Here is a 27946-nt window from a genome sequence, read left to right as displayed (position 1 = left end):
CCTTTGAGATCATCTAATCATTGAACAAATTTACAATCACACACATGAGTGTCCCCTTACTTTTTAGTAGATGCATTGGTAAAATAATTTTATACCAACTTAACATATATTTTATTTGCAACAAAAAAAAAAAAAATCATATGTTTTTGTTAATAAACATAAATATAAAAATAAATGGATTAATTAAATAAAAAAAAAGGTGAGGAGGCTAGTGAAGAAATCAAACTTGCGAACTAGTTTGACGTTGTTCATAAACAATCACAGTTCAACTTTTTTAACTTATTTTCCTATTCTTACGAAAACTAGCGCTATTCCTCTGTATCCTTCTCTTTATCTCTCTCTGATTTCGGATCCAAATCCATCAAACGACATCGTTTTACCTCCTAACCGTCGATTTCAACTCCGATGATGACGACGGAGAAGTTAATGTCCACCGGCGGTCCCCGCTACGTTCAAATGAGATCGTCTCCGCCATCGTCTCCTGCTCCTCCTCCCACGGCGTCAGAGATTATGTCACTTCCGTCTTTTCGTCACTCCGGTGGCGAGGTTTGTCGGATTTTCGATGAATTGCCAAAAGCTACAATCGTTTCCGTTTCTCGTCCTGATGCTAGTGATATTAGCCCTATGCAACTTTCTTATACGATTCAGGTTCAGTATAAACAGGTAAGAGAATCGATTTTTTTTAATCTTCGTCATTTTGTTGAATTGTTCAAATTTGATGATATGATTGAAAGGTTTGAAGTGAATTGCGTCAATCATAAGCAGGGGAATCATAGGGAATTGAATTGTATATTTGAAAATTAGTTAATGGAAGTGATTGATACAAACACCGATGCTTAGACAAGACATCGGTATTAATATTAGAAAATTAAAGTAATTGAATATAATAACATCTACCCTGCCATCTATCTGTGCCATGTCACTGTTTGGTGTGTTCGACACCAAACACTGATATGTGTTAGATGCTGAATATGCATTTGATTAGAAGTGTCGGTGCTACATAGTTCATAGTAGTATTCATGTGTATATATGTTTATGGCTTTATGCAATTATGCATGTGTCTATTAGGTAAATTTACATGATTATTTGTGTTTTCCAAAGGGCTGCTACTTTACTTAGGGTGTGTTTGGGAGGGGGATTTTGAAAGGAATGAGAGGATTGTTTTTCTTTTCTAAATTAAGCAAGTTGTAAAATGTTACTAAAAATGAACGAAATGTGATTGAAATGTTGAAATGATATATGATAATATTTCAGGGTATTCTTTCAATTTTTTAAAATCTCAAATGTATTTTACAATATAAACATAGCTGTCCAAAACCTTCCCCTCCAAAAATCCCTCCCAAACAGACCCTTAGTTTCAGCTTTGGTCTTCTTTGTTTGAGAGGGTTTTGGAGGGAAAGCGTCCGTTGTTTCTAGTAAATATTCTCTAATTTAAGAAATTTATAGAATGAAAGGAGTATGATGGTAGATTATCTAACCCCCAGGGGTTGGCCTGGTGGTGTGGGCATGGGACCTTGGACTGTGGTCCTCTCTAGGTCTCTGGTTCGAATCCTCCCGGTGCTAACAATTCTTGTGTTGAGCCAGTCCATATAGAGCAAAGCACTGGCTTCAATTGGACCACCCACTAGTAGACGGTGGGATTGGTCCCCTGGATTAATCGGTCCTTGGGCTGGATACCTAGTTTCCAAAAAAAACAGATGGTGGATTATCTTCAAGTCTAATATTTAAATCCTTTGTTTATTTTTATAAATATTATATAAATCTCCTAATACAATAAAATATGAAAATTTGACCCTCTCGTTTTTTCCTCTGAACCCTCCATCCAAACATGCACTCAATTTAATTTTACATTCCTCAAATAAGAATCTCTGCTTTTACACATGTTTGTCGGGAATTCACAATTTGCTCTGTAGTTGGTTAGAGTCTTTAGACTTGAAGTACGTGTAGAAATTTTTATTATGGAAGACAAACAACATATAACTGGAGCGGAACAATATTTTTATACATGCATTGTCATTGTCCATTTCATCCTGTTTTCCTTCATACTGGAGTATACTCACATCTCCTGTTTTATTTCCAGTTCAAGTGGGAGCTAGTGAAGAAAGCTCATCAAGTATTTATTTTGCATTTTGCATTAAAAAAGCGTGCCTTTATTGAGGAAATTCACGAGAAGCAAGAGCAGGTAGGCAATGTTGTTTATACTGATTTTCATATGATCACTTATATTTAAATGGTTTTTGTACATATTTTTTTGTATTATTTGATGATATCATGCATATGTAGCAAAGTTTGGATTTTAATATAATGTTCACTGAAACCTTATATTAAAGGTTAAAGAATGGCTTCAAAATCTAGGAATTGGAGAACACACTACTATGGAGCAAGTTGAGGATGAAGGTGACGATGATACAGTTCCTTTACAAACTGATGAAAGTGTTAGAAACAGGTGATATCCAATATGAAAATTTTATTTGCGCTCTCTTGCAATTAAAATGTGTTAATCTGTGGTCATAATTTCTTATAAGTTGGATTTTGCTACAGAGATGTTCCATCTAGTGCTGCTCTGCCAATTATACGGCCAGCTTTAGGAAGACAACATTCTATTGCAGACAGGGCAAAAACTGCAATGCAAGGGTATCTGAATCACTTTTTGGGAAATATTAGTATTGTTAACTCTCCTGAGGTATGCTTTCTGCATGAGTTTTTGAAAATAGATATCTATTATCTTAGATAGGTATATTCTTTTTATACAATTTTTGATTCACTACCATGGTTTAACCAATGTTAATTTTTTCGTTATTGACTAGATCAAGACATTGGTCACTAATTGGGCTAGAGAGTCACTAGTTAAATTGGTATATTAAATAATTTCAAAATAATTTATAACCTATATAATTCGTTTGCGGAAAATTTAGATCATACTTTAATATACATTCACAATTTTTTAGCTTCATGGTTCTAACCTAGAATATCATTTATAACAACAATTAGCCTTTTTTTTTTTAATAATGAACAATCAGCCCTTTTAAGAGAGTTGGTAACTTAATAAAATGAATGATCATTAACAAAGTTTTATAATTTCATAGATGTTTTTATCACTTTACCTCCATGATGATGCAAACCTATTCAAAAAAATAAAGAAAAGATGCAAATGATAAAAGGATGACTCGCTGAATTTTACACAAAATTAGTCGGAGTCAAACCACTTTTCACCTAGTGTCGTGCATTTTTGTTCTTGTTAGTGTTTCAGATCGGTCATATGGCTAGTTTATGGTTAGGTCAGTCAAGCCGTCCGATCCATGCTGGGTTTTGAACACGGGTTCAATTATGTCAGACATTTCAGTTGTACATTAAATTATATGGTTTGATATTAAGCAAGGACAATTCAATATTTTGTTAATTTAACAATGTAATGAATGCAATTTGCATCAATCTGGTGTTGATTATACCGTTGGTGATGACAAATTGTATTGTATGCATTGGTTCCTTGATGTCAAGGTTTGCAAATGTTGGTCTAACTAATGAATATACTAGCTGTACAAACCATTTTTCATGCAAAGCATACACATTGGTTGACATTTAGCCTTGATAAAGGAATTTTTTTTAAAAGGAAAGTAGAGCCATGTGTTTTGCTGGCACCAGTATAACTTAATTTTGGATATTAGTTTCATTATAAAGGCAGCCAGATTCCTGAGGATCCCACTATTGTGTGGTGGGGATGGTTGGATGTGCACTTTTTACCCGCCATAAGATGGCTTTTCCATGGCCAAAATCCATTTACCCCCAGTTAAATTGTAAATCATATAAATTTGCCTCGACAATGTACCCTTGCACTTGAAGTCCATGCTTCTGATTATGGGATTTTGTAGAGACAGCCAACTTCATGAATCTGTTTTAACTTTCACATAAGACCACCATGGTTCTGGTCATGAAAATGACCTTTCCACGCACAGGGCGATGGTTGCTTATGATTGATCCATCTCAGACACCACAATGGTTGGACTTGTAGTCTCGTGGACTTGGCTTCCCAGTGCCCCGTTAGGCTTGAAATTTAGTGAATTATTGACACTTCTTTTAGCTACTATATGCAAGTAAATGTAATACGTTATATGACATTGACCTTGGAATTTGTACATATTTCCAGTTGAAGTCCATGACTATTTACATTCTGTTATTAGCTGTTTTTTGGATGTTTGTTGAATTTTTGTTTAATCATGACCCCTAGACAATTTGTTTACAATAAGCAATTGTATGCAGGTTTGCAAGTTTTTGGAGGTGTCAATGTTATCTTTTTCACCTGAATATGGCCCTAAGCTGAAGGAAGAATCTGTGATGGTGAAGCATCTGGCTAAAATTATAAAGGATGATGACTCCAGAAAGTGTTGTTCCAACTGCTTTAACTTTTGTAATGACAATTGGCAAAAGGTAATAAATATTCTATTGAGGTTGGTTACCATGCTTCATTTATCATGATTTCTCTTGATACATGAAAAAGCTAAATATTTGTATGTGCAGCAATTATGCACTGCTTAGGAAGTCAGATGCAATATATATATATATATATATATATTTCATCTGCGTGGTGTGAGAAATCACTCGTGGAAGCTTGTAAAGCATCACCAAATACTACCAAACATAGTGCATCAAATGCAAGTTTAACAAGAGACACGTAATACATAACTTAGAAATAAAAATTTGGAGAGCATACAATACCGTAAGTCTCATATTTTACATATCTTGGGTCGATCGTACAAAATGACGGAGAGATAATAATAGATGTCAACCATATGATCTGAATAAGGTGGATGAAATACAAGGAAGTTTCCGTTCTCATTTGATTGAAAAGTACACTCAAGCTTAAATTTAAATTTGACCGCTCAGCTATAAGACTAGTATTGTTGTATGGGATTGGATGTTTGTGATGAATTGCCAACAAGAAAGTAATTTCGGTGTGTAGGGATTAGTGGTCACACAAGATTAGATTAGGAATACAATTATTAGAGAAAGAATGCTACTATTGTAAAAAGAATGGAAGAATCTCGCCTTACTTGGTTCGACTCCCTTCCCACACTTGTAAAATTGAATGACAATTTTTACCATGATAACATATTTTTTAAGTTTCTCAAATATAAGAGATGTGATTTTGGAAGTGGCCCATTTTACGAAGTTAAACAGACATATTTCTGACTTTTTTACAAATTCAATAATTTTTAAAATACACTACTCGGCTTATAAAAAATAAATAAATACACTACTTGGTATTTGGGGATAGTGTAAATTGAGATAGATAGGGAAGTTCGACCTGTGCAGTAATATAGATTATTTATGTTGGATCGATATACAGAATTTAGGGCAATATATGCTACAAACTTCAAAAGTGATACATACTGCCTACTAATGGGGGCATTATTGGCGGAAGAAACTAAATCTAGGCATTGCAAGTGAAATACTTGATCCCTTACCAACTGAAACCAACCCTCATTGACATTTTAAGTATTTACCTGACTTTGAATTTCTCCAGACGATCTGGTATTATGTCCTGGAAATTTAGCGGTATCATTTTAATTCTGGTTAAGTAGCTTTTATTATTTCGGTTTAACTTCAGGGTTATCACTTTCCTGTTTGTGTACAGGTGTGGGCCGTACTGAAACCTGGATTCTTGGCATTGCTGGCACATCCTTTTGCTACGCAGCCTTTAGACATTATTGTTTTTGATGTACTGCCCGCCTTAGATGCCAATGGGAATGGCCGTTTATCGTTAGCAGTTGAAATGAAGGAACGAAATCCTTTACGCCATTCGTTTAAGGTATTTATTGTTTCTTCGTAGTCTTGAGCTTGTGCTTAAAAGGGTTTAGTACCAAATGTTATTGTGTGTCTACCATATCGAAATCCTTGAAATATTTTCAGAACATCATTTTGGTTTGATCCCCTGTTTCAATGTGCAACAATTTTTGGGAGATTATTGATGCCAAACTGGTCCTCAAGTGATAAACTTGGTGGTGAGCAGTATCATTTTGATCCCAGAAAACTGTAATTTTGGGACTTTTAATATGAAGAACTACCATTTTGAGGACAAAGTGGATCAAATAATCATTTGAAGACAATTGCTGTTCCAAAATTTTTTCAAGGACCAAATCAAGTGTTGTTCTAATATTTTTTCTAGTTACTACTTCCGTTCCTTTTTAATTGTCACTTTTGACATTTTACACAAACCAAGACAATCATTAAATGTTACTACTTTTGATACAATAATTTACTACTTTTACTATAATAGCCTTATTCATTTAATATTTCATGTCATATATTTCTCTCTCCGCAATAAATAACTAAGGGTAATATTGATAAAACAACATTTAATGTTGTATTGAACTTTGAAAGTGACAGTTAAATTGGAACAAAAATGTTCTCCAAAAGAGACACTTAAAAAGGAACGAAGGGAGTATTAGCTTACTTGCGGATGTTATCTGATATATGGTGATGATTACAGAGAAATATACTTTGTTAACACTTAATTGAATACTTTAGGTGACTTGCGGAATCCGAAGTATTAGAATTAGAGCTAAAAGTAGTAATAAAGTGAAAGATTGGGTCACTGCAATTAATGATGTTGGAGTAAGACCTCCTGAAGGCTGGTGTCATCCTCATCGCTATGGTTCTTTTGCTCCTCCAAGAGGCTTAGTTGAAGATGACAGTCAAGCCCAGTGGTTTGTAGATGGGCAAGCAGCATTTGAGGTCATGGCTTCTTCAATTGAGGATGCCAAATCTGAGGTTTGTTTTTTCAGTGCCATAACAGTCAAGACCACTTTCATGATAGTTTATTTTTGTCAAAATTGACAATAATGATTGTTTTCAAATTGTTTTGTTAATGGTCCAAATCATGCAGATATTTATCTGTGGGTGGTGGTTGTGCCCAGAACTCTATCTACGGCGACCTTTCCAGACTCATGCTTCATCAAGACTTGATAATCTGTTGGAAGCAAAAGCTAAGGAAGGGGTTCAGGTAACTTTTAATTTGAACTCTTCCTACAACGTGTCTTGTCAATTTTATCCAAGACACCAGTTTACTGAATTACCTTTATCATCTACTTGTTGAAAATTTATATTGTGGAGAGATAATTATGGCCATCCCAAATAAGTTTAGTATAATGTTACTCTTGGTTTTCAGTTTTCTTAGTTTTCTGTGTTTTTTGCTGTGATAATGGCCTATTTTATATTCCTCAGATAATAATGACTACTTTTTCCCTTCTATTGTTCCTAAATTCATTTTCTGTTACAAAGTGTCTTCTATCTGATTTTGGGTTTTGATTCAAGATATGGTCTGACATGACTCCAATGGCGTGGTTGAAAGACTAAGTCAATATGGTCCTATAGATATGTCTGTTTTTGTGTGTATGGCTAGAGGATTTGAACATGAGTATCTCCCTTTGTAGTATGTATTCATTGATTGTGGGGAATTTGTATTAATTTATTGTACATTGGCCTATAGTTTGATGTAGGTATAACCAAGTTAAATTTTTGTCTATTTTTCGTCTCTTTATTTTTCTGCTGCACACCTTAGTACCACAATTTTTCTCCTGGCAAAAATATTTGAGTCATTGTTATGGCTATGACACAGGGACACTTAAAAAAAAGGGGTTGAGGGCTGTGTAAGATATGTATATATTGAAGCTTTTCGAACAATGCGTGATGCTTAATATCCTGACATGGTGCTTTAAATTAAGCTGTGTCACAGTATTCATGTTTATGTTGTGTGCCAAATGCTTGTCATTATTCATGAGTTTAGGTTCTTTGGGAGGAATGCCAGTTTGTTGGAATCTTTGAATTGTATAATGCGGATTTCCAGCTTACATTACATGGTTTAAAAAATTTCTGTTATTGAACTCCCCTCTCTTTGTAGAATCGGTGGCTCTTCAATATTTTATTTGTTTGTTGAGTTATGATTACCACTGGTTGACGGTATACATAGAACTATATAAAGGTAAATAAATTGAATTGTTTAATTACTTAATACTTCACCAGTCCAGTCCACCTAAAGATCAATTTGTTATGAAGGTACTAAGTTCCTTGTATTCCACTTGGAATTGCTTTATTTCCAGTGAAGTGACAAGTTATATGAATGCTCTTTTTTTTTTCTTTACAGATTTACATTCTTCTCTACAAAGAGGTGGCTCTTGCTTTGAAAATCAACAGTGTTTATAGCAAGAAAAAGCTTCTCAGCATTCATGAGAATGTGAGGGTATTACGCTATCCTGACCACTTTTCTACTGGTGTTTACCTGTGGTATGAAATCACCCAAAACTTTATTTGTCTTTGGTTTTATGAATGCGTGCATGTGTTATTAGAATATGAAAAATATCTCATAATATTTAGGTTGTGTCTTGGAGTAATTTTAAATATCTTGCGCGTTATCTCTTAAGATTTGTTACCATACTTCTTTTATATTTCATGATTTGTTTTCTTATTAAATTAGGATTAGGAGTTTTGTAATTAGTATGACTAATTTCCTTATCTAATTATGAGGAGTCTTGTATTACTATAAATAAGGTTTTTTATTTTGTATCGTCAAAGAATCAAGTTTCTTCTTTCTTGGTTATGCAACATTCAAACCAACACTTTACATGTTTCGTGGAGCCCATAGTATAACTTTCTTTCCAAGTGTTTATTTGTAACAAGCTCAAAGCTTAGCAAGCTTTAGCTTGATTGAGGAGGATTGTTATTTGTTAGAGTGCGGGACAAATATCTCATAATATTTGAATTGTATCATTGAGTAATTTAGAAAATCATAGATTGTCTCTTAAAATTAACTTATATATGTCTTTGTATTTTATGGTCCGTTTCCTTATTTACTTTTAAGATTAAATATTTTATAGTCCTGGTAAAATCATGACCATCCAACTTTAATCTCTAAAATATTTTTTGTTTATTTTCCCTCTCTATATTTAACAAAAACTGCTTGTTTTGGTTCCTTTGCAGGGACTGAGAATACAATTGTTGCATTTTACAGGCACTAAAAATCAACATAATTTTTACATGGACTAAACCTGAATGATCATGATTTTATATGAATTAACAACATATTTAACCCTTCACTTTATTTAGGATTAAGATTTCAGTATTAGCATGAGTTGGGATTAGTGCTTAGTCTCTTGTATGATCAAAAACCATAATCCCCATTCAAAGTCATTCTCTTTTCGCTTCCTTCCTTCCTTCCTTGTTTAAAATCTTATAACTTCAATACACCCACACCTACATGCACTTGTATGTTATGTGTGTGTGCCTTTGTGGGTATGCTGGTATGTGTGTGAGAGTTAGGCGTGTGCTATTTTCTGTATGTATCAATTTTGCAACACATTTGCGGTTTCTTATTTGTGCTTATGAATATACAGGTCACACCATGAAAAACTTGTCATTGTTGATAATCATATTTGCTTCATTGGAGGACTGGATTTATGCTTTGGTCGATACGACTCGCCTGAGCATAAAGTGGGAGATGTCCCTCCGCAAATTTGGCCTGGAAAGGACTATTACAACCCAAGGTAAATTTTGTGAATAGAAAATAAAATCACACAAGCTTTATGTAAGAGTCTATCTGACCATGTTGTGTAACTGCTAAAAGCTTCATTTTAATTTTAGAAAAGAGGCACTTCTTTTACTATTTTGAAGTGTTTGGAGAAATAATATACATTTTGTACGTGACACTAGCTAGAAGCAAAGTATCTGCTGTTAAAGAAAAGGAATCGTTGCTTATGCTAAGGAGCTAAAACAAAAACCTGGAAAAAATTTATTTTTGAATGTAGTTGTTATTTCTGGTCTTGTCTTGTATAAAAGGGTTTCTTGAAAATAAAAAAAATTCCCAGCAAGTCCCAACTGGCACCAAGTTTCTTTCTATTTGTCAAACTGGAATTACAATATATCAAGTATGAAGATACGAGGTAGCGTTAAAAAATTTGTCAGACTTCAGTTCATCATAAGGATCTAGCAATATTCTAACCTTGAGCTAGCTTTAGGGATTGAGTATGTTTCTCCAAATTTTTGGAATTAGAAATATTGGTTTTAAATATCTGAGATGAATGAGATTAAAAGGTTATGGGATTACCAATTTATTCAACAAACAGCTATGCAGATGCTGTAAAGTGATGGAAGGCTGACCTGCCCTTGGAATGCTCACACTGCCAACAAATGATGCTAACTCAGACTGAGCAGAACTAAATTTGCCTAGCAACACTTACCCAACTGTCCCTGTTCATTATTGAACGGAAATCTGAGGTCTGCTAGACCACATCCTCACATTTTACACTAGTCAGATGAGAACAAATGATTTTGGTACTACCCAAGTCTTATAGGTGGCTCCTCCAGCCATTTCTGTAGTTGTAATGGACAAAATGCTTACATTGGTTAACTCTATAATCCGACAAGGGCTGAAGAAATAAGAACGGTCTCAGAGGAATTTCTAAGATTTCTCATTATTGATTCTTCCGTATACTCGCAATATGCTACGATTAATAAGGAACATCAAAGGAGTTTTAACTTTTAAGTAGGCGGTCCAGGGTTTGAACCCTATAAAATAACATAACGACTAATTAACATTTTTGATTTTCTATTGAAAATAAAAAGATATTCTAAAGAAAACTATTGCAGGCTTTGCAATTGGTATTCATTAGGGTGTCACTCATCATTACATTGTCATAGACCAACTCTTGTTTAACATAATTCATATATTCATTTCATTTTCAAAATTGATAGGGAATCTGAACCAAATTCATGGGAAGATACAATGAAAGATGAATTGGAACGTGAAAAATATCCTCGTATGCCTTGGCATGATGTTCATTGTGCCCTTTGGGGACCACCTTGTCGTGACATTGCTAGACACTTTGTTCAACGATGGAATTATGCCAAGGTTAGACTTATTCTACCATTACATTTAAGTCTTAAGGCATTCTGATCCTTTTCCTATGTTCCTGATATGAAATAATTTATTTATTTTTTACATCAGAGGAACAAAGCTCCGTATGAACAAACAATACCATTACTTATGCCTCAACATCATATGGTTATTCCTCATTACTTGGGAAGCAGTGAGATACCGATTGAAACTAAGAACACTGTCAATGATAGAGGCTTCAAGAGAGAAGATTCATTTTCCTCATCTTCCCAAGATCAAGATATTCCTCTACTCTTACCTCAAGAGCCGGGTGGGTTGGATTCTCCTACAGCAGATCGGAAACCAAATGGGCTAAGCTCCTTCCTACATCATGCTGACAAGTCAAGAAGGATCAGCAGTGGCCTTCCTTTCTCATTCCGAAGGACCAAAGTAGCAGCAGTTGGTCCGGATACACCAATGAAAGGCTTTGTAGATGATCTTGACTCTGAGCAGTATCACGAGAAAATGCCTCATGATAGAGTGGCTCATGCCGATTCACAAAATACAGATCTTGAATGGTGGGATACACAAGAGCGGGCTGATCAGGGAGGTTTTGCTGATGAATCCGGACAAATTGGTCCTCGTGCTTCGTGCCGTTGTCAGGTATGTCGTTTTCATAGTGCTGGTGTTTCACTGACCTGCTTAATATAAATGTGTCTATTACTTATGGATTTGTTTTATGTGTGATATACCTTTTATATCCCATCTCACCAAGAGGTTTTTTAAAGTGCAACAAATACTATTTTTGTCATTAGAAACTATTTATTGAGAGAAATCAGATATTTTATTGAAGTTCTTGCCTTTAATAATTTCTTTTTGCAACATAAAGACAAAATCTTGCAGGAAGTGTTATTTCATATATTGTTGGAAGATTGACTTTAAGAGGGGGCATTATTATCTAATTGCTTTTGTTATTTTCTTTTATCTTGTTATTTTATTTTCTTATACTGGCCATTGTATTTTCTGCCATTGAAATAGATTTTAATTGATAGGTTATTAGGAGCGTCAGTCAGTGGTCGGCTGGAACAAGTCAAACTGAAGAAAGCATCCACAATGCTTATTGTTCTCTTATTGAGAAAGCTGAACACTTCATCTACATTGAGGTATTGAATAAACTTCTGCCTTTGATGTGATACAGTTTTAGATGATTGATGGTTGTTGCAAATGGTCATACCAAAAGTGGTTTTTCCTTGTTATTATTATAAGTTTATAACTATTAGGGTCATGCTAACTTGTTCCCTAAGGGCACAAGTTAAGAAGCTAAAAAAGAAAATGAAGAACAAATGTTGTATTGAAAAAGATAAAATTTTAAACTCTTTAGATATTAAATACACAATTTTCAAGATTATATTTCTACATTTGGTTTCTTAACATGTTCCCTAAGGGCACAAGTTAGCATTTTATCATTATTAATAATAGAGAGCATGTATGGAAGCTGGCAATTAGATTGAGAATATAAGAACAAAAGAGCAGGGTAATTATTTCTTCTTGAATGACAATGACTGTATATGTATTTCCTTCAAAACTAAAATGCCATTGTTCTAAACAATTTGAATATCGTGTGAGTTTCTGCTTGTTCTAAACAATTACAGAAAGGGTTTCATCTTTCTTAATCTTAACTCGGCTTTGCCTGTTATCTTTTTATGCTATAATCGTCTTTCTGAGTTTTGAGGGTTTATAATTTTCCAACTTCCTTTCAGAAGGAAAATTGACTTTTTTAACTTTTAAATAAAAGTGTGACTAAAACCACTGGGGTTGGCTTAGTGGTGTTGGCTTGGGACCTTGGAGTATGCTCCTCCCAAGGTCTCAGGTTTGAATCCCCCCGGTGCCGATTTCGGTGGGCTAGTCCATACAGTGCTTTGCTCTGGCTTTAAATGCCCCCACCCCCCCAGAAGTGGACGGTGGGATTGGGCCCCTCAGATTTGTCGATCCTTGGATCGGATACCGAATTTTCAAAAATATAAAAAATGTGACTAAATACATAATTGCTTATATTTGCAGAAAAATTCTTTATTATTGAACAAACCAAACCAAGTTTAAGTTATAACCGGTTTACTATTATATGGATGAGCAATGCTAGCTGCATGCGTTTTAACACTTGCGATTGAACACACCCACTTGTAGCATGCCACGTTACCTATATTTTTTTATAACTTGCCTGCTGACCGGTTCTACACTTCTACTTGTTAAAACATTTATTTATTTATTTATTTTCTTCAGATTCTTCATGTCTGCAACCGACCCACCTCCCTCAATCTCATCCATCTTTCTTTTTTCATTACCTCATACTTTCTACCTTCCTTCCTTCTCATTTTGGCATTTACGTTCTCATACTTTCATCAACCATAGTTTCCAGAGAATCACTTCTCTCTCTCAAAAAAAAAAAATCACTTCTCTCATTCAAAAACAATTCACTTCTCTCTAGAATTCAGACTACCACAAGGACTATTTACAGGATTGGAGACCAGATCTGAGTCCTTCTCCACAAGCTTTTGATTTCCAATGTTCCATTGTGCAATTTACTCACCTTTGGTCGGACGATGGTGGCGGTCACCGTCACCATTTTTTGCAAGCCCTTTTCAAAGCACTGTTCCCACTCTATAGAAAACAACAATTTATAATTATACATCATTCATCAAACCCAGATTTCAAAGTAAATGATTATGTGAGAGCAAGCATGTGTCGATGAATTTTTGTTTTGACAAATGCGTTGTGGAATTTGTTATTTGAAAAAATGAATCACTTAAGATGAAATCATTCTCATGTTGTTATGCATCTTCTTGTACAGTTCTTCTGTCTGCAACAACAATGATGATCGGATAGATCAAATTGAGGTTGATTTTTGATTGGCGTACAACATGATTTTGAGAATAATAATAATTAAAAAAAAAACTGATAAATTTATTAGACTTGTTCAATCAGTTACCAATTTAAGAGGTTAAAAAACAAGTGACATGTATATGAGCTTGACGAAGAAGAAGGTTTTGAAGAAAAGTAACTTTGGGCACCTGAGAAAATGTTATGTGTGGAAGATGAAGTCAATATTTGTCATATCTTTTTATTATTTTATTTTAAAACGTATTGAAACAATGGAGCCGGTTGCCGGTTTAATTTTATGTAAAAGCAATGACGTGGGCCAATAATGTAGCAAGTGTCTAAGAGCGATTGTAATAGCGACTGTAATTAGCATTGCTCTTATATGGATTTATGTATTTAATTCTGTATTTGACTGTTTTAAACTTGTATTGAAAGTTGTCAAAAACCACATCAGTTTCAGATTTAAAAAGAGAAAAGTCTCGTACTTGACAATATTTGGATCTTTTCTCTGCAATGCCTTAGTTTTTCAATAATGATTTAAATATTGCTACAACTTGTAATACACATCGTGTGCTGCATTTCATGAACATTGTTGAACCAGGCTTCATGAAGCAATAATATATATTCTGCCCCTGCCCCTGCCCCTGCCCCTGCCCCCTTTAAATTTTTTTGCTTCTTAATTTTCAAGTTGATGTAAAAAAAAAACTTCAAGCTTACAGGGATCTAATTTTTTATCTTTTCCTAAATCTGTTCTTGACTTTCTCTGACTGTTCCATTTTATCTTTGGAAACTTGTTCCAGAACCAGTTTTTTATATCAGGTCTGGCTGGAGATGATATGATACGTAATCGTGTGTCACAAGCTTTATATCGGCGGATTATGCGAGCTCATAATGACAAAAAAACTTTCAGAGTTATAGTCGTCATACCGCTCCTGCCTGGCTTCCAGGTTCTAATTAATTTCTTTTTTCAAAAAGAGAAAGTATTGCTTTTGCATGAATTTTGGACTCACTTCTTTATTATCTAGGGAGGGCTTGATGATGCTGGTGCAGCATCTGTGAGAGCCATAATGCATTGGCAGTATCGAACCATTTGCAGAGGGCAGAATTCTATCTTACATAATCTTAATGACCTTCTTGGTTCAAAAATACATGACTACATCTCTTTTTATGGCCTGAGGAATTATGGTAGACTTTCTGATGGTGGTCCTGTGGCAACCAGCCAGGTATTTTTTTACATCTATGGTCTTTTGCTTAAGTAGCTCTGGTCAGCTCAATGACATACAAATTTTTGCAGGTGTACGTTCACAGTAAAATCATGATTATTGATGATTGTATAACTTTGATTGGATCTGCTAATATTAATGATAGGAGCTTACTTGGCTCCAGGGACTCTGAGGTACAGTTCCAAGTCTTCTTCCTTTCACATGCTGTTAAAGTTTGATCGGATTTTAAGGTTTTATTACTGATTCACTCTCACACAGTCTCTTATTTCATGCGCCCTTCTAACAATTTTTTATCAATCAATGATAATTCTTATATCATAGAAGCAACTCAATTGATATCTAGTTAGCTTTCTCTCTTTTCTGCAAATTTAAGTACTTGTGTTCATTAATAACTTTGAATTTCTCGCATCATATTACCCGTTTCATTTTGAGTGTCAAATAAAAAAATAAAAAAATAAATTTGAGTGTTATTTTATCTTTTCAATGCAACATTAATTTTTCTCTCTTCAAATTTTCCCTCAAATAAATAGTGTGTGCATCACTCTCAAGTCATTATATTTGACTATGCATTTATAACCATATTTAATAATCGAATAGATAATAAGGACAATTCAGTAAACTTATTCCAGTCATTAAGTCATTTACTGTTTTCTTAAATATTTGTGAAGAAACCTTAAATGACACTCAATTAGTACTAGGTTTTTACATAGGCGTATGATAGAGACCCGAATAGGGGTCATAAAAGAAAAAGAGGGTATTATGTAAATATAGAGTGTGGTGAGGATATATGGTAAATAAAGAGTGGGCTAGGATGCTTAGTTGGCGAGCTTGTTATTCATTAGTAGTATTTATAGAGAGGTATGGAATTGTAGTGATCATTCAAGATTAGTGATGAAACCATTATGGTTAGGCACAAAGTTTGCTCCATCTCGGAGGAGCTTGGCTCTAAGGTAGTTTGAGATTCATTCCCTTCTTCTACAATTTTACTTTCTTAATCAATCAAATACATTTTATTTTCGATTGTTTTATCTCTTCACTTAAATACTGTTTATAAATTTCGGGTTCCAATCAGCATAACCGATTCATACATAATCAGTTTGTAAGGCGAAGAGTGCCGCTCTTTATAAACTCTTTTCTGGCCTTATCTCTTTTCAATGTGGGACTTGAGTTTTTTCCAGTACACCCTCTCACGCCCATCGCTATTGGACTTGGTGCATGGATAATTTGGTAGGTGGTCCAAATGGATAGGCTCTGATACCCTATTAGGTTTTCATATTGGGCCTAACTCATCCTTACGAAGCTGGCCTGTAAGGGGATTGGTGCCACGTTATCAATTCTTTTGAAGCCTTATCTCTTTTTAATGTGGGACTATGAGTTTTTTCTAGTAATTAGTAATGGAGGGAGTATCAGTTTGACGTATTTGTGATGTTAACAAACTTTTAGGAGATACCTTAATATAAAACATGCAACTAGTGAAAGAATAATTTCAACTGACTAATAATCGTTACAGCCAACTTCCTTTTTCTCACCTTAAAAGTTGTGTCATGGTTTGTGAACCCTTTGACTGATCTTTATATTATTTACATACAACAAAAAAATTTGCTTTTTCATACTATGTGCTGTTGATTATAGTTTGCACATTTGAAATATTTAATTGGGCTTTTTAAGTTGTATATGAATACAATTCATAACTGTTGCGACCTTCTGTCCCTTTAACTGTCACACGTATGGGTTTCAGATTGGTGTAGTTATAGAAGACAAAGAGTTGATTGATTCTTATATGGATGGAAAGCCTTGGAAGGCAGGGAAATTTTCTTCGAGTCTCCGATTATCATTATGGTCTGAACACTTGGGTCTCCCGGCCGGAGAGGTTAGTGATTTTCCTTTTTTGGAGAGTAGTTGTTTCATGTGCCTGATTAGTAATGATTACTTTAATATATTTTACTCAGGTCAATCAAATAATGGACCCTGTTGTTGATTCTACATACAAGGATATTTGGATGACAATAGCAAAGGTAATAATAAATATTAAGTGTATATTTGTTACTAATTTGACTAGCAATAGATCTGTAACGAGTCCTGGATCATGTATGGCAGGAGCTTTATAGTACTAAGTTCCCTTTTTTTCACGGTGTTAAGTTATATATTCTTTATAAAACAACTATTAAATGACCATTCTTTGCATAAAACTCTTTTTTTTAAATTAATTAATTAATAATTAATTATTCTTTTAAAGTGTCAAGCAAGCAAGGACATTTTAGTGGCCTGGCCTCTACCATTTTATTTGCACATTGTCTTTCCACTAAGTTTAGGATTGAGAACGAGTGTTGATTATAGCCTATAACATGGAGATTTTCCTGTTCATTCTGTGTGTCTGTAAGTTTCTTTTCTGTTTTTCTTTTTTGGCTTTAACCACTTCAAATTTTCTTTTATTCCCAGCTTGGATATAAGATCATGAAAACTTCAACCCTTTTGCTGGAATTAAGCTAATTGTTGTTCTTCTGGAACGTAGGACATACACACCAGGCCTTCATTTAAATGTTCTTTAAGGAAATGCCTATCAATTTCCATATTTTTTTCCCTACAATTCTGTGTAGGAAAATAAGTTATATTGGTAGCCAAGTTCTTGTTAACGTGACTCTTAAATCATCTAGAATAATCTTCAGCCACAGTAGTTCTTGTAGTTCTCGGCAAGCGCTCTCAATTCTATTTTTACTAATGATACCACATTCTGCTTCTGTCTCCCCTTTGTCACTAACGTGCAAGTTTTATGTGGTTTAGTCATGTTAACAATTCAGATATACCAGTGCCATCTTTCCTTTCTTTTTATGCAATGTGAAATAAACAAGCAAACAAACATGTGTACATAAATTCTCTTGCTTAATATTTTTCAGATTACTGAATACCTTAGTAGATCTTATTGTTTCTGAATAACTGAACAACAAACAATACTTCAAACTAGTATACTGATTATTATCCTTGGATACATTTTGCAGACAAATACAGCGATTTATCAGGATGTCTTTTCCTGTGTACCTAATGATCTGATACACACCAGGTATGTTGGTGTAATTGTTGTTATTTTTTTTATTTTTTTAATCTCTGAGCGAGTCTCTTCCGTTGTCTTGTCCTAACATACATTGTAAACCTTTTGTTTCTGCAGACTTGCTTTCAGACAATGTATGGCTTTATGGAAAGAGAAAATTGGACACACGACCATTGATTTAGGAATAGCCCCAGAAAAACTAGAATCCTATCACAATGGAGATATCAAGAACACTCCTCCCATGGAGAGATTAGCATTAGTAAAGGGTCATCTTGTTTCTTTTCCCTTGGAGTTCATGAGTCAAGAAAGTCTAAGACCTACCTTTAATGAAGGCGAATACTATGCCGCTCAAGTTTTCCATTGAGTATGATGTCCATAGTCCAGTACACAATACGTCTTGATTTTTTTTATACGGGAGGGATTTGTAATTATTACTTGCAGAGTTTCTTTTTATTACAATTCTGCAAATGAGTTGGGAAATTGGGGCATGGGGATCATGATATGCAGAGAAGGACGAAGTTGGGAGGAAGAGAAAGGATGCTGGAGCACGAGGGAAGTTAAGAGACAGACAGAGAGGACAGGTCGGAGATAAGTGAGTGCTTGAGAGATCCAAATCCTTATTCTTGTAAAGAATGTATTTATAACTGGTTCACTGTAAAAATCCAAAATCCATCAGTTCACATTTCATACGGAAAATAAATCAAATCAATAATATATGCCGATTACTTTCAATTATGTTTCTGTCGTTTGTTCTGCTCTTATTTTTTCTTGCTCCATCTTAGGCGAGTGTGCAAAGATATCTATCAAGTACAGGTAATCCTAAATAAAAGAAACATAAACGGATTCACTTGAGTTTGTTTGGCGGTGTTGGCTTAAGACCATGAAGTGTGCTCTTTTTAAGGTCTCATTTGATTAACCTCGATGTCAATTTTGGTAGGCTAGGAAAATGCAAATGGACGATGTTATTGGACTCTTCGAATTAGTCTGGCCATACACCAAATACTGAGTTAAAAAAAAAAATATATACATATGCATTTTGTTTCTAGTGCTAGGATAGAAGTATGTTTCTAATGCTAGGATAGAAGTAAAAGAAAAATTGTCATTAAGTTTACATAAATTAGTCAACTAGTGATTATCCATTTAATCAAACTTGTCAATGTGGTACCATTTATCTCTTCTCCTTTTTGGTAGGAATTGAACTCGGTAGTGATTTGACGTTACTTACATTGGTTGTCATGTAGTTGATTTGAAGATTTTCTCAACGAATGAAATGTCAGCTATTGGACTCACATTCGCAATAGGGATGCGAGGATGACTCATGAAAATTTTGTTAAATGATTTTTATGATTATATCGGAGAATATTATAATTAAGTCATAAATGCAAGCATTTTTAATTACTATTTCTGCATAATTTAATATTTCTAATAATTTTGAAAGTTCTATTGTGTCATATATTATGTATAATAGTAAAATAAACTAACAAAAATAGTGATTTGACCTTTCTTCCTCTTCTCTTCTTCTCAAACCCTAGCTGTCATTCCTTTCTTGTTGTTCTTCTTTTCCGAGGGATGATTTATGGTCATTTTGACCCAAAAATCACCACTCCGAATTGTTTTTCCTTCTATCCTAATTGAATAAGTGATTTCATATATTTTCTGTTTTCTTTCGTTTGTTTTTGTGATTTCGTCATCTCCGAACGACTTTGTTTGTTTTGATTTTCCGTCTTTGTGCGGTGTGTTTTTGCTTTTTCGTCTTAGTGCGATGTTTATTTGATTCAGGTTGAAAGATTAGCTTTGAACAAGTACAGATCCAATCAATGACAATTACTTTGACGTCGTCAACGTTGCAGATCCGGAGACATGCATATTTCGGAGACATGAATATAGTCATATTGAATATAGTCATATTTATAGGCATAGGTACTTTGCCGTTTTATAGTATTAACATGGATGCTGTGAGTTTGTTCACAAACTCATCCTTTTTGTTTTTAGCGAATTTGGATTTGTATTGTATTGATGTACTTTATCAATTTGAATGAAAGAATATCGTTTGTTTTTGTAAAAAAGAAGTATAATAGTAACAAAAGAAAATTATATATAATGAATCAGAGGTCTATGAATGACTTAGTGATGACATCTGTCATTTAAACATTTGTAAATTGTATGTCATGATATATCTTTGATATGATGCTCATTCATTCTAAATTCTAATATACTAGATTTGAGACAAGAGACACTTTAATCTTCTAAAATGAACCATCGCTTTAGAGAGTAAATTAAGATATCCCAACCACTATATTCAAACACTTAATGATATGTTAATTCTAGATTATTCATAAGCTGTATACATATCTTACTTTATCTTATAAATTTAAGGGTAGGAGCAAATCTATGAAAATCTGTGTTTCACAAATGACATTTTATTTGTGATTAACTTGATTTTATTTTTTTATGGCAAAATGAATTAAAGATATGACTGGTTGGTTGGATTCTGAAGCAACCATGTGTCACATGGAACAAGGAAGAGTCAGCAACCATGGTAATGGATAGACTGATGAAATGCAGCTAAAAAAATGGATGGTAATTGGTAAAGATGTTTCACATTATATTATATATATTAATTTGAGAAGATCCTAATCTATAGACCAGACATCTCTTCTAGCTTACTTAGATGTTCAATTTTCTAACCTTAAAAACTACTAGGGTTAAAACTCTTTTAGATAAACTTTGGTATTATAAAAAAAGTTGCACTTTATTAGATCAAAATGAAATAATGTTAGTTTATATATTTTTTATTTTAAAGAGTTTAACGGCGAAACCCATACTCACTGAATGTTAAGAAGTTAAAATTATAAGTTTGAATCAATACTCAACGATTAAATATCTTACACTTTTAATTAGCATCTCAAATGTACTTACGAGACAAATTAAAAAATATTATATATATAGAACTATAAATACAAAAATTTATAATTTTCAATAAATTCACGTAATTACTCTCCACATTTCATAACAAGCAGCAACATTAGTTTCACGATAAATTCTGTTATCATGTACTTTTACATTCTATCCCTACATGATTATCAAGATTCATTAGTATCTATCTAGATATGATTTGAAGCAATCTATCAATAATAAACAACTCTCATTCGGTGCAAAATGGTTTTATGATATATTAATAAATTCTTCTATTATCTTTTCAGAAAGAAAAATTCTTCCAGCCCCACCATTATGAAATGAGGTTGGTAATATTGTTGTCAAAATCTGTATGAACTATTCTAAATACGAATCTGACCCGTCGTTTTCTATATAACAATTTTTTAGCTTGGTAATATTATATGTAATCATGTTTTTAGTTTCCACCCTAAGCAACCCTGACCATTACTTTGTGTTTGTTTGTTAACCAATTCCATTGTGAATAATAAATTAATCCTAAGCTATCCACTTGTTTGACCTTTGACGTACTCATACCTTCTTAAACAACTAGCCAAGATATAGGTAGCATCTCAACACTTCGCATCTATGATGTATGTGGTAGGAAACATGTGTCAGTGTCGGACACTGATTATATTTAATATTGACACATGTGTTAATCTTCAATCACTTCTACTTTTTAAAATTTTATTGGTATTTATATGTCAATGTTGTGTCTTGTGTTCCTATAAATACTTTATAGGTTATAAATTGAGCTATTAGCATTCTTCCTTTATTTGAAATCAATTAAAATACAAGTTATTATATAAGATGTTTAAGAGTATAGTAGATTTTTCAAAGTCACATGTTCTCTCCTTCAACAATATTTTGCAATGGATCCGACTTTTTTGTTAGGAGAATGGCAACTAGTGTCCTAAGGATATTGGTTAAGCATCCAAAACAAGTAAGTTTTTATAAAAAAATTGTGTAATCATTACTTTATCAGAAGTAACATCTTATATTTTCAAAACAAAATTTTTATTTATAGATTCCTTAACCACATTGCCATGACGGCACTAGTTAGCAAAACCTTTATTTTTATTTTTATCATAACCCTCTTAATTACCAAAAAAATGGTATTCTAATAATTTAAAGTTTAGCCGATATGTAAACAAAATCTGATAAAATATTGTTTTGCTCATGATTTAGACTCTCTCAAACAATTCGCCCACAACCAAAACTCATTAAACACACGAGTTTAATAATATGGTTATGAAATGCATGTTATACAAGTTAAATATTTTTTATTTTTATTTTTTTCCTCTAAAAAAAAAAAGTTAAATATTTTTCAGCTGATTGAGTCAATTAAAGCTTGTCTAATTAAGATGGGAGATAATTTAGTTTAAATTAAAGCCAACAACTAAAACGCAATTTGATTTTATCCACTCAAGTTATTTATTGTTCATTGCTTGCTTGTCAAGTTGCCATACTAATGTATATATTTGTTAAATGCCGACCTCGTATCAAAATAGACCTTGTAAACTCTGAATTGTGGAAATAATAATATATTACTCAGTTTGCTATCTATTTAATTATTAGTTATACCCTTAAAGTTGGCTACCATATGGTTAGGGATCAAAATATGTCTGGTCAGGTCAGGTCAGACTTTCTTTTAAATAGACAAGGCTAATACTTTTTAAAAAACCTATTTAAATAGTAAATAAGTTAGGCTTTAAAGAAAGTCTTTTAAGCTTTTCAGAAAAAATTACTTATGTAAGCATGAATATTTTATCTATACAATTACTTTATTATATTAGAATTTATACTTTGATCAGACTAGATTCGGACCTTGTAAAGTCTAGCCCGGCTCAACCTATTTCTGACTTGCGTATGGTATGCTGGTGTGCATGACATTTTTAATCACTTTTCATTGCCTAAAATGCCCTTCTGTTTTGTATCTTATAAAACCTATCATTAGCCACCACCGTACATTACAAGTTACACAAAGTTGGCTGGCTAGTTGTGCTTACATTTTGTGTTCATTGAGTGAGTAATATATAAATAGCTTCAGACTTCAGAGGAATCATCTTTCAGTTTCTCAAGTTCTGGCTTCAGATAAGACTTGGTCTTGGTCATTCATTTCTCAAGCATGTAAGTTACCCTTTTATTATCCTTTCATTTATTCAAACATGGATTTCATTGAATAATCAAAATCTTGATCATATTTTGAGATAACTTGAATGCTTGTTATTAACATGCATTTTGTAGTTAAGGAGCTCTAAAATTATTGTCATGATGAAATTTATATATTTAGGGTCTGTTTGAAATGACTTATTTGAGCATATCTACTTGCATGAACACTTATCAGACTATTTCGGTCAGTTGATATAAACTATTTTTAGCTTATTTTCATAAGTTCTCCGTGATAGCTTATGAAAAAAACTTATATGTAAATAGTTTGTCTTTATTTCATTTTGTTCATAGAAAAAGCTTTTACATAAGTACTTATGCAATCACTATTTATCGAAAAGAACCTATTCTTATTGTTGCTGGCGACTACTAAGTGGTTTTTAAATCATTGCATTTCTGCTATAACAGAAACATAATAAAGAGTTCAACTTTCTGGCAGTGTATATATAATCTGCCACTCTTGATTTACAATGTAGTGGCCATGGTTTCTATTCCATCTCTTGTCAATTTTATTTCAAGAACTATGTCTTCGAATAAAGATAAGAGTTATGGAAAGGATGATGATGCAAGGAAAGTTGTGGAAGCAATGGCAAAGGAAGCAAAGAAGAATGAAATGTTGTTGAGTTCATCTGGAATTGTAAAGTCTGACAAGTCCAACAATTTTTCCTGTGTGTTCACTAAAAAGGGTCAGAAAGGATTCAATCAGGATTGTCTTATTGTTTGGGAGGTATGCCTAAATATTCAGTTTCCGAATTTCCTTGTCTATGATTTTAGCTCTATTTGGCTATAAACAATTTAATTAAGCGCATATAGCATAAACGTACTTATTGTTAAGTATTTATGTAGAGAATATTTTTATTACAAAAGATAAATGAAGTCAAACTATTTTCACATCAGCTATAAGCTGTTTTCATAAGCTATACTAGAGAGCTTATGAAAATAACTTGAAAACAGCTTATAGAGATGTTATGTCATAAGCTGTTTCAATAACCCTAGCTGTACTAGAGTAGTTTAGCAGTGCCTTTTGAATCAAATAGGCGAGCCCTTTCAGAATCCGAAAGGCGAACAACCCGCTTTGCAAAACAGTATCATAAGTACTTATGTGAGTAGATAAGCTCAAATAAACCAATTCAAGCAAACCCTTTTGGCTTTCATCACCGCAAAACTAACTTGTACGGCAAGAATTGCCTAATAATTAAAAATTCTACTCAGCTCTTATCTCTGAGCTATGTGTGACTTGGACTTTGCGCAATATATTATCTTGTTCTGCATAAGTTGGACAAAAACCTCGATGAGTTCGATTAGCATATAAAATGATATTTATATATTCTACATTGTTCATGATGCTAGGAATTTGGATGCCAAGAAGACATTATTTTGTGTGGAGTTTTCGATGGACATGGACCTTGGGGACACTTTGTATCTAAAAGGGTCCGAAAAATGTTACCAAAATTTTTGCTCTTCAATTGGCAGGAAAATCTGGCTGAAAAATCACTTGACCTGAGTTTTAAGATGGAAACAGACATGAATCTCCATGAGTATGATATATGGAAGCAGTCGTACATAAAGACTTTTGCGGCAATTGATCAGGATCTAAAGCGGCATACTGGAATTGATTCATTTCAAAGTGGAACTACAGCTTTGACAGTTATCAAACAGGTTAATTATCCATAACATATGATATTGCATCTGAACAATTTTGTAATCCGAAGTATTGCATAACAAAAAAAGCCACATCAGTTATTATGCTTTTGAAGGTGTTGACATAATTAGCCGAACGCTATGATTAACTGTTTGTGATCTTGTATGCATTTATTTATCTGTTTCCTTTAGAGTTTGTCGTTCTCATGTAAATAGTTATGTATGCTTTCCTTAGGGCTTGGTTGTTGCTGTTACTGTTGTTTGTATGCATATTTTCCATACCTAGTTTTGAATAAATAGTGAATCAATAACATGTTGATCGATGACATTATTTGGTGACATTCTCTACTACTATGACCATTTTTAAATCAATGAAATAACAAGTTTGTAGTTCACTTTTTTTGCAAATTAAATGCATCCTAAGTTAGTATTCTTGATGTTTCAGGGTGAATATCTCATTATAGCAAATGTTGGTGATTCTAGAGCTGTCTTAGCAACTACTTCAGAGAATGGCACATTGACTCCTATTCAGCTTACCACTGACTTGAAGCCAAATTTACCAAGTATATATACTCTCTATTTTTTACACACCATCACATAAAGAACAACATTACATGGTTTTTGATCTCAACTGTCAAATCTCAAATTTACGGCCGAGGTCATTTTAGACTGATTTTTTTATTGTGTAATTTGAACTGTCCGATATCAAATTAACGTACGAGATCAAGAAATGCTTGTAACTGCATCTTTTGTTTACTGCAGCAGATATTTACATAAGAAGCGTGTGTTGATATTGAAGAAATTTGAGTGTTGTTTCTTGTTAATTTCAGATGAAGCAGAGCGCATAATGGAATCAAACGGAAGAGTGTTTTGTATGGAAGATGAACCAGGAGTATATAGAGTTTGGATGCCAAATGGTAAGAGTCCAGGACTAGCAATATCAAGAGCATTTGGTGATTATTGTGTAAAAGACTTTGGACTAATCTCAGTACCAGATGTGACACAAAGAAAACTCACTACTATGGATCAATTTGTCATCTTAGCAACAGATGGGGTATGCATCTTATTTCCTTTCACATTTCAATGACTTAATTTATATTTGTCTTTAAAAAAAATGGAAAGAAAAAGTATTCAAAACTTGAAATGAAATTGTTGAAACCGTCTCAATGCATGTTTGGATTGATGGTGAGTTTGATAGAATCATGTCGTGACATCGTAATTTTAACAAAAGCTACATTTTGGACCTTCGACAAAATCATTTTCTATCGTGATATTATCAAACTAACTATCGTTCCAAACATGAATCCGATGAATATACATGCTAGGTTGGTTAAGTGGCAATGGAATGATATTAGAGTGTGAGCATATCATTAGGTCATGTGATCATTTACAGGAAAGAAAATAAACCAAAATATAGCACAAAAGAAGAAGAATGTACACAGATTTTACGAGGTTCGGCCAATATGACCTACGCCTTTGGATGATCAAAGAGCATTTTTTAATAAACAAGTGTTACTATATTAATTATGTTAGTATTTTCTCCTCAACAGGGTTTGAATTCCGATATTTTAACTCTTTGACCCTTAGTTCAAACGAGTTGAGATACTCAACCCTCGATCAAACAGTTTCTTATTTCTTTTAGGAGAACAAACATAGAGATTCGTAGTAATTCACGATGATAGAATGAGCAATCCTATTCCTCATTCATATTTGGAGCTCAAATTTTTGGGTCGAATTACAATTCGGATCACAATGTGAATTTGTTGATGTAATTTCTTCTTGTTTTCTTCTCAGGTATGGGATGTTATTTCCAACCAAGTAGCTGTGAAAATTGTTGCTTCAACACCAAATAGAGAAAAAGCAGCTGATAGGCTAGTGAAATGTGCAAGACATGAATGGATAAGTAAGAGAAAAGGCATTGCAATTGATGATATATCAGTTATTTGTCTCTTTTTTCACTCTCTTCCTTCACATCAAGTCCCTTAAACCATTAAAGTTGTTGAATAAAAATGGTACATAGGTGATTAAAGTGGTCATTAAATCAGTGATATTTGCTTTACTACACAATGCATAGGCATTCATCTGACTGTACACTTGAAAAATAATCTCCTAGCTTTAGTCTTAGACTTAATTTTACATGCTACTATTTTGAGATAGTACCTGCGTCGTGTCTCATGTGAGTCTCTCACGATTTTGTCCTTTAAAGGTGTTCTAGCTAGTCGATTTTTTTAGATAATGTATGTTTGTGTTTCCTTCCCTCACTTTTTTTCTTTCTTTCTGAAAAGGTATTTCTCTAGCTTTAGGAGAGGCTGTTTATAAACTACACTTGATTGTGATTTTATGTCTTAGAACACTTTTGAAGAGCGAATATATATGCTTTTATAGCAAAATGTATGAACTTGTACCAGTTACTTGGCACCACATGAATGAAGGTTGATGCTCTCTTGAGAATGGATTTTACCTTAAACCTTTACATCCATGGCTATGAGCTCAAAAGGGGAAGGCACAAAGAAACTACAAATGGATAGAAGGAATGAGAAATAATTGCCCCAAAACTAATAGATAGTATTGATCAATAACTTATTGCTGATTTTTCAACATTGATAATACTAATGAGAAACAAAACAACTACAAGTAGAGTGATGCATAGAAGAAAACGTTTAGGCATTTTAAAAATATAGATAAATATTCTGAGAATGAATGTTAACATTATGAATGAAAGTTAAGTATTTATGGAGTGATTTTGTAAAGTGTCCGTTACTGATACCGTTATTGTTGTTACCGTTGAATATATAGAACATGAGATTCTCTCGTATATTTTAAATCTAAATCTTTTCTTATATACATATACATGAGACATGAGATTGTGTCATTTTTTTTAGGAGCATAATTTTGTTTTGACAAATGTTTTAGGTTGATAATTGAAACCTTTAAAAGTGTTTACATTTTCTATCCAAATAAATAAATAAATAAATAAGAAAAGAACATTGTAATTAGGCTTAATTGCACTTTTGGATCCCTATCTTTCTAAAAGTTGCGGTTATGGACCCCTAATTAATTTAAATACAAAACAGCCCCCTATGTTTTGATTCTTTGGCAATTTTGGACCCCCAGTCCATTGTTGACTCGGTCAACGCTGACGTGGCACCCTAAGTGAGATGCCATGTGTCAATTTTTTTTTTTTTTTTTGCC

The 27946-nt window shown here is 33.4% G+C and overlaps 2 protein-coding genes across 5 annotated transcripts; both read left to right on the top strand.

Annotated features, from left to right (window-relative positions):
- Positions 1-228: 228 nt before the first annotated feature.
- On the top strand, positions 229-18745 carry LOC25488058 (phospholipase D zeta 1). Of its 2 annotated transcripts, none has more exons than XM_013607716.3 (20): positions 229-663; positions 2081-2182; positions 2331-2446; positions 2542-2683; positions 4258-4425; positions 5633-5806; positions 6526-6768; positions 6884-7000; positions 8141-8280; positions 9387-9536; positions 10744-10900; positions 10997-11527; positions 11917-12027; positions 14542-14688; positions 14767-14964; positions 15036-15137; positions 16703-16834; positions 16914-16979; positions 17961-18022; positions 18128-18745. In XM_013607716.3, exons 1-20 carry the CDS (start codon positions 406-408, stop codon positions 18372-18374), a joined length of 3363 nt encoding a protein of 1120 aa, XP_013463170.1. In that variant the 5' UTR covers positions 229-405; the 3' UTR covers positions 18375-18745. The 2 variants fall into 2 exon arrangements, with proteins under 2 accessions (XP_013463170.1, XP_024631667.1); XM_024775899.2 differs by having other exon boundaries at positions 647-663; positions 2356-2446.
- A 4174-nt stretch (positions 18746-22919) lies between these two features.
- On the top strand, positions 22920-27227 carry LOC25488057 (probable protein phosphatase 2C 34). 3 transcript variants are annotated; one of them, XM_013607713.3, is made up of 7 exons: positions 22920-23074; positions 23590-23840; positions 24464-24772; positions 25200-25317; positions 25585-25808; positions 26549-26657; positions 27040-27227. In XM_013607713.3, the coding sequence occupies exons 2-7, from the start codon at positions 23595-23597 to the stop codon at positions 27189-27191; spliced, it is 1158 nt and encodes a 385-aa protein (XP_013463167.2). In that variant the 5' UTR covers positions 22920-23074; positions 23590-23594; the 3' UTR covers positions 27192-27227. The 3 variants fall into 3 exon arrangements, with proteins under 3 accessions (XP_013463167.2, XP_024632471.1, XP_013463168.1); XM_024776703.2 differs by having other exon boundaries at positions 23553-23840; XM_013607714.3 differs by having other exon boundaries at positions 23522-23840.
- The last annotated feature ends 719 nt before the right edge of the window (positions 27228-27946 follow it).

The sequence above is a fragment of the Medicago truncatula genome, chromosome 2 (genome assembly GCF_003473485.1).
Source record: "Medicago truncatula cultivar Jemalong A17 chromosome 2, MtrunA17r5.0-ANR, whole genome shotgun sequence".
NCBI lineage: Eukaryota > Viridiplantae > Streptophyta > Magnoliopsida > Fabales > Fabaceae > Medicago > Medicago truncatula.
This window is presented reverse-complemented; position numbering and strand designations above follow the sequence as displayed.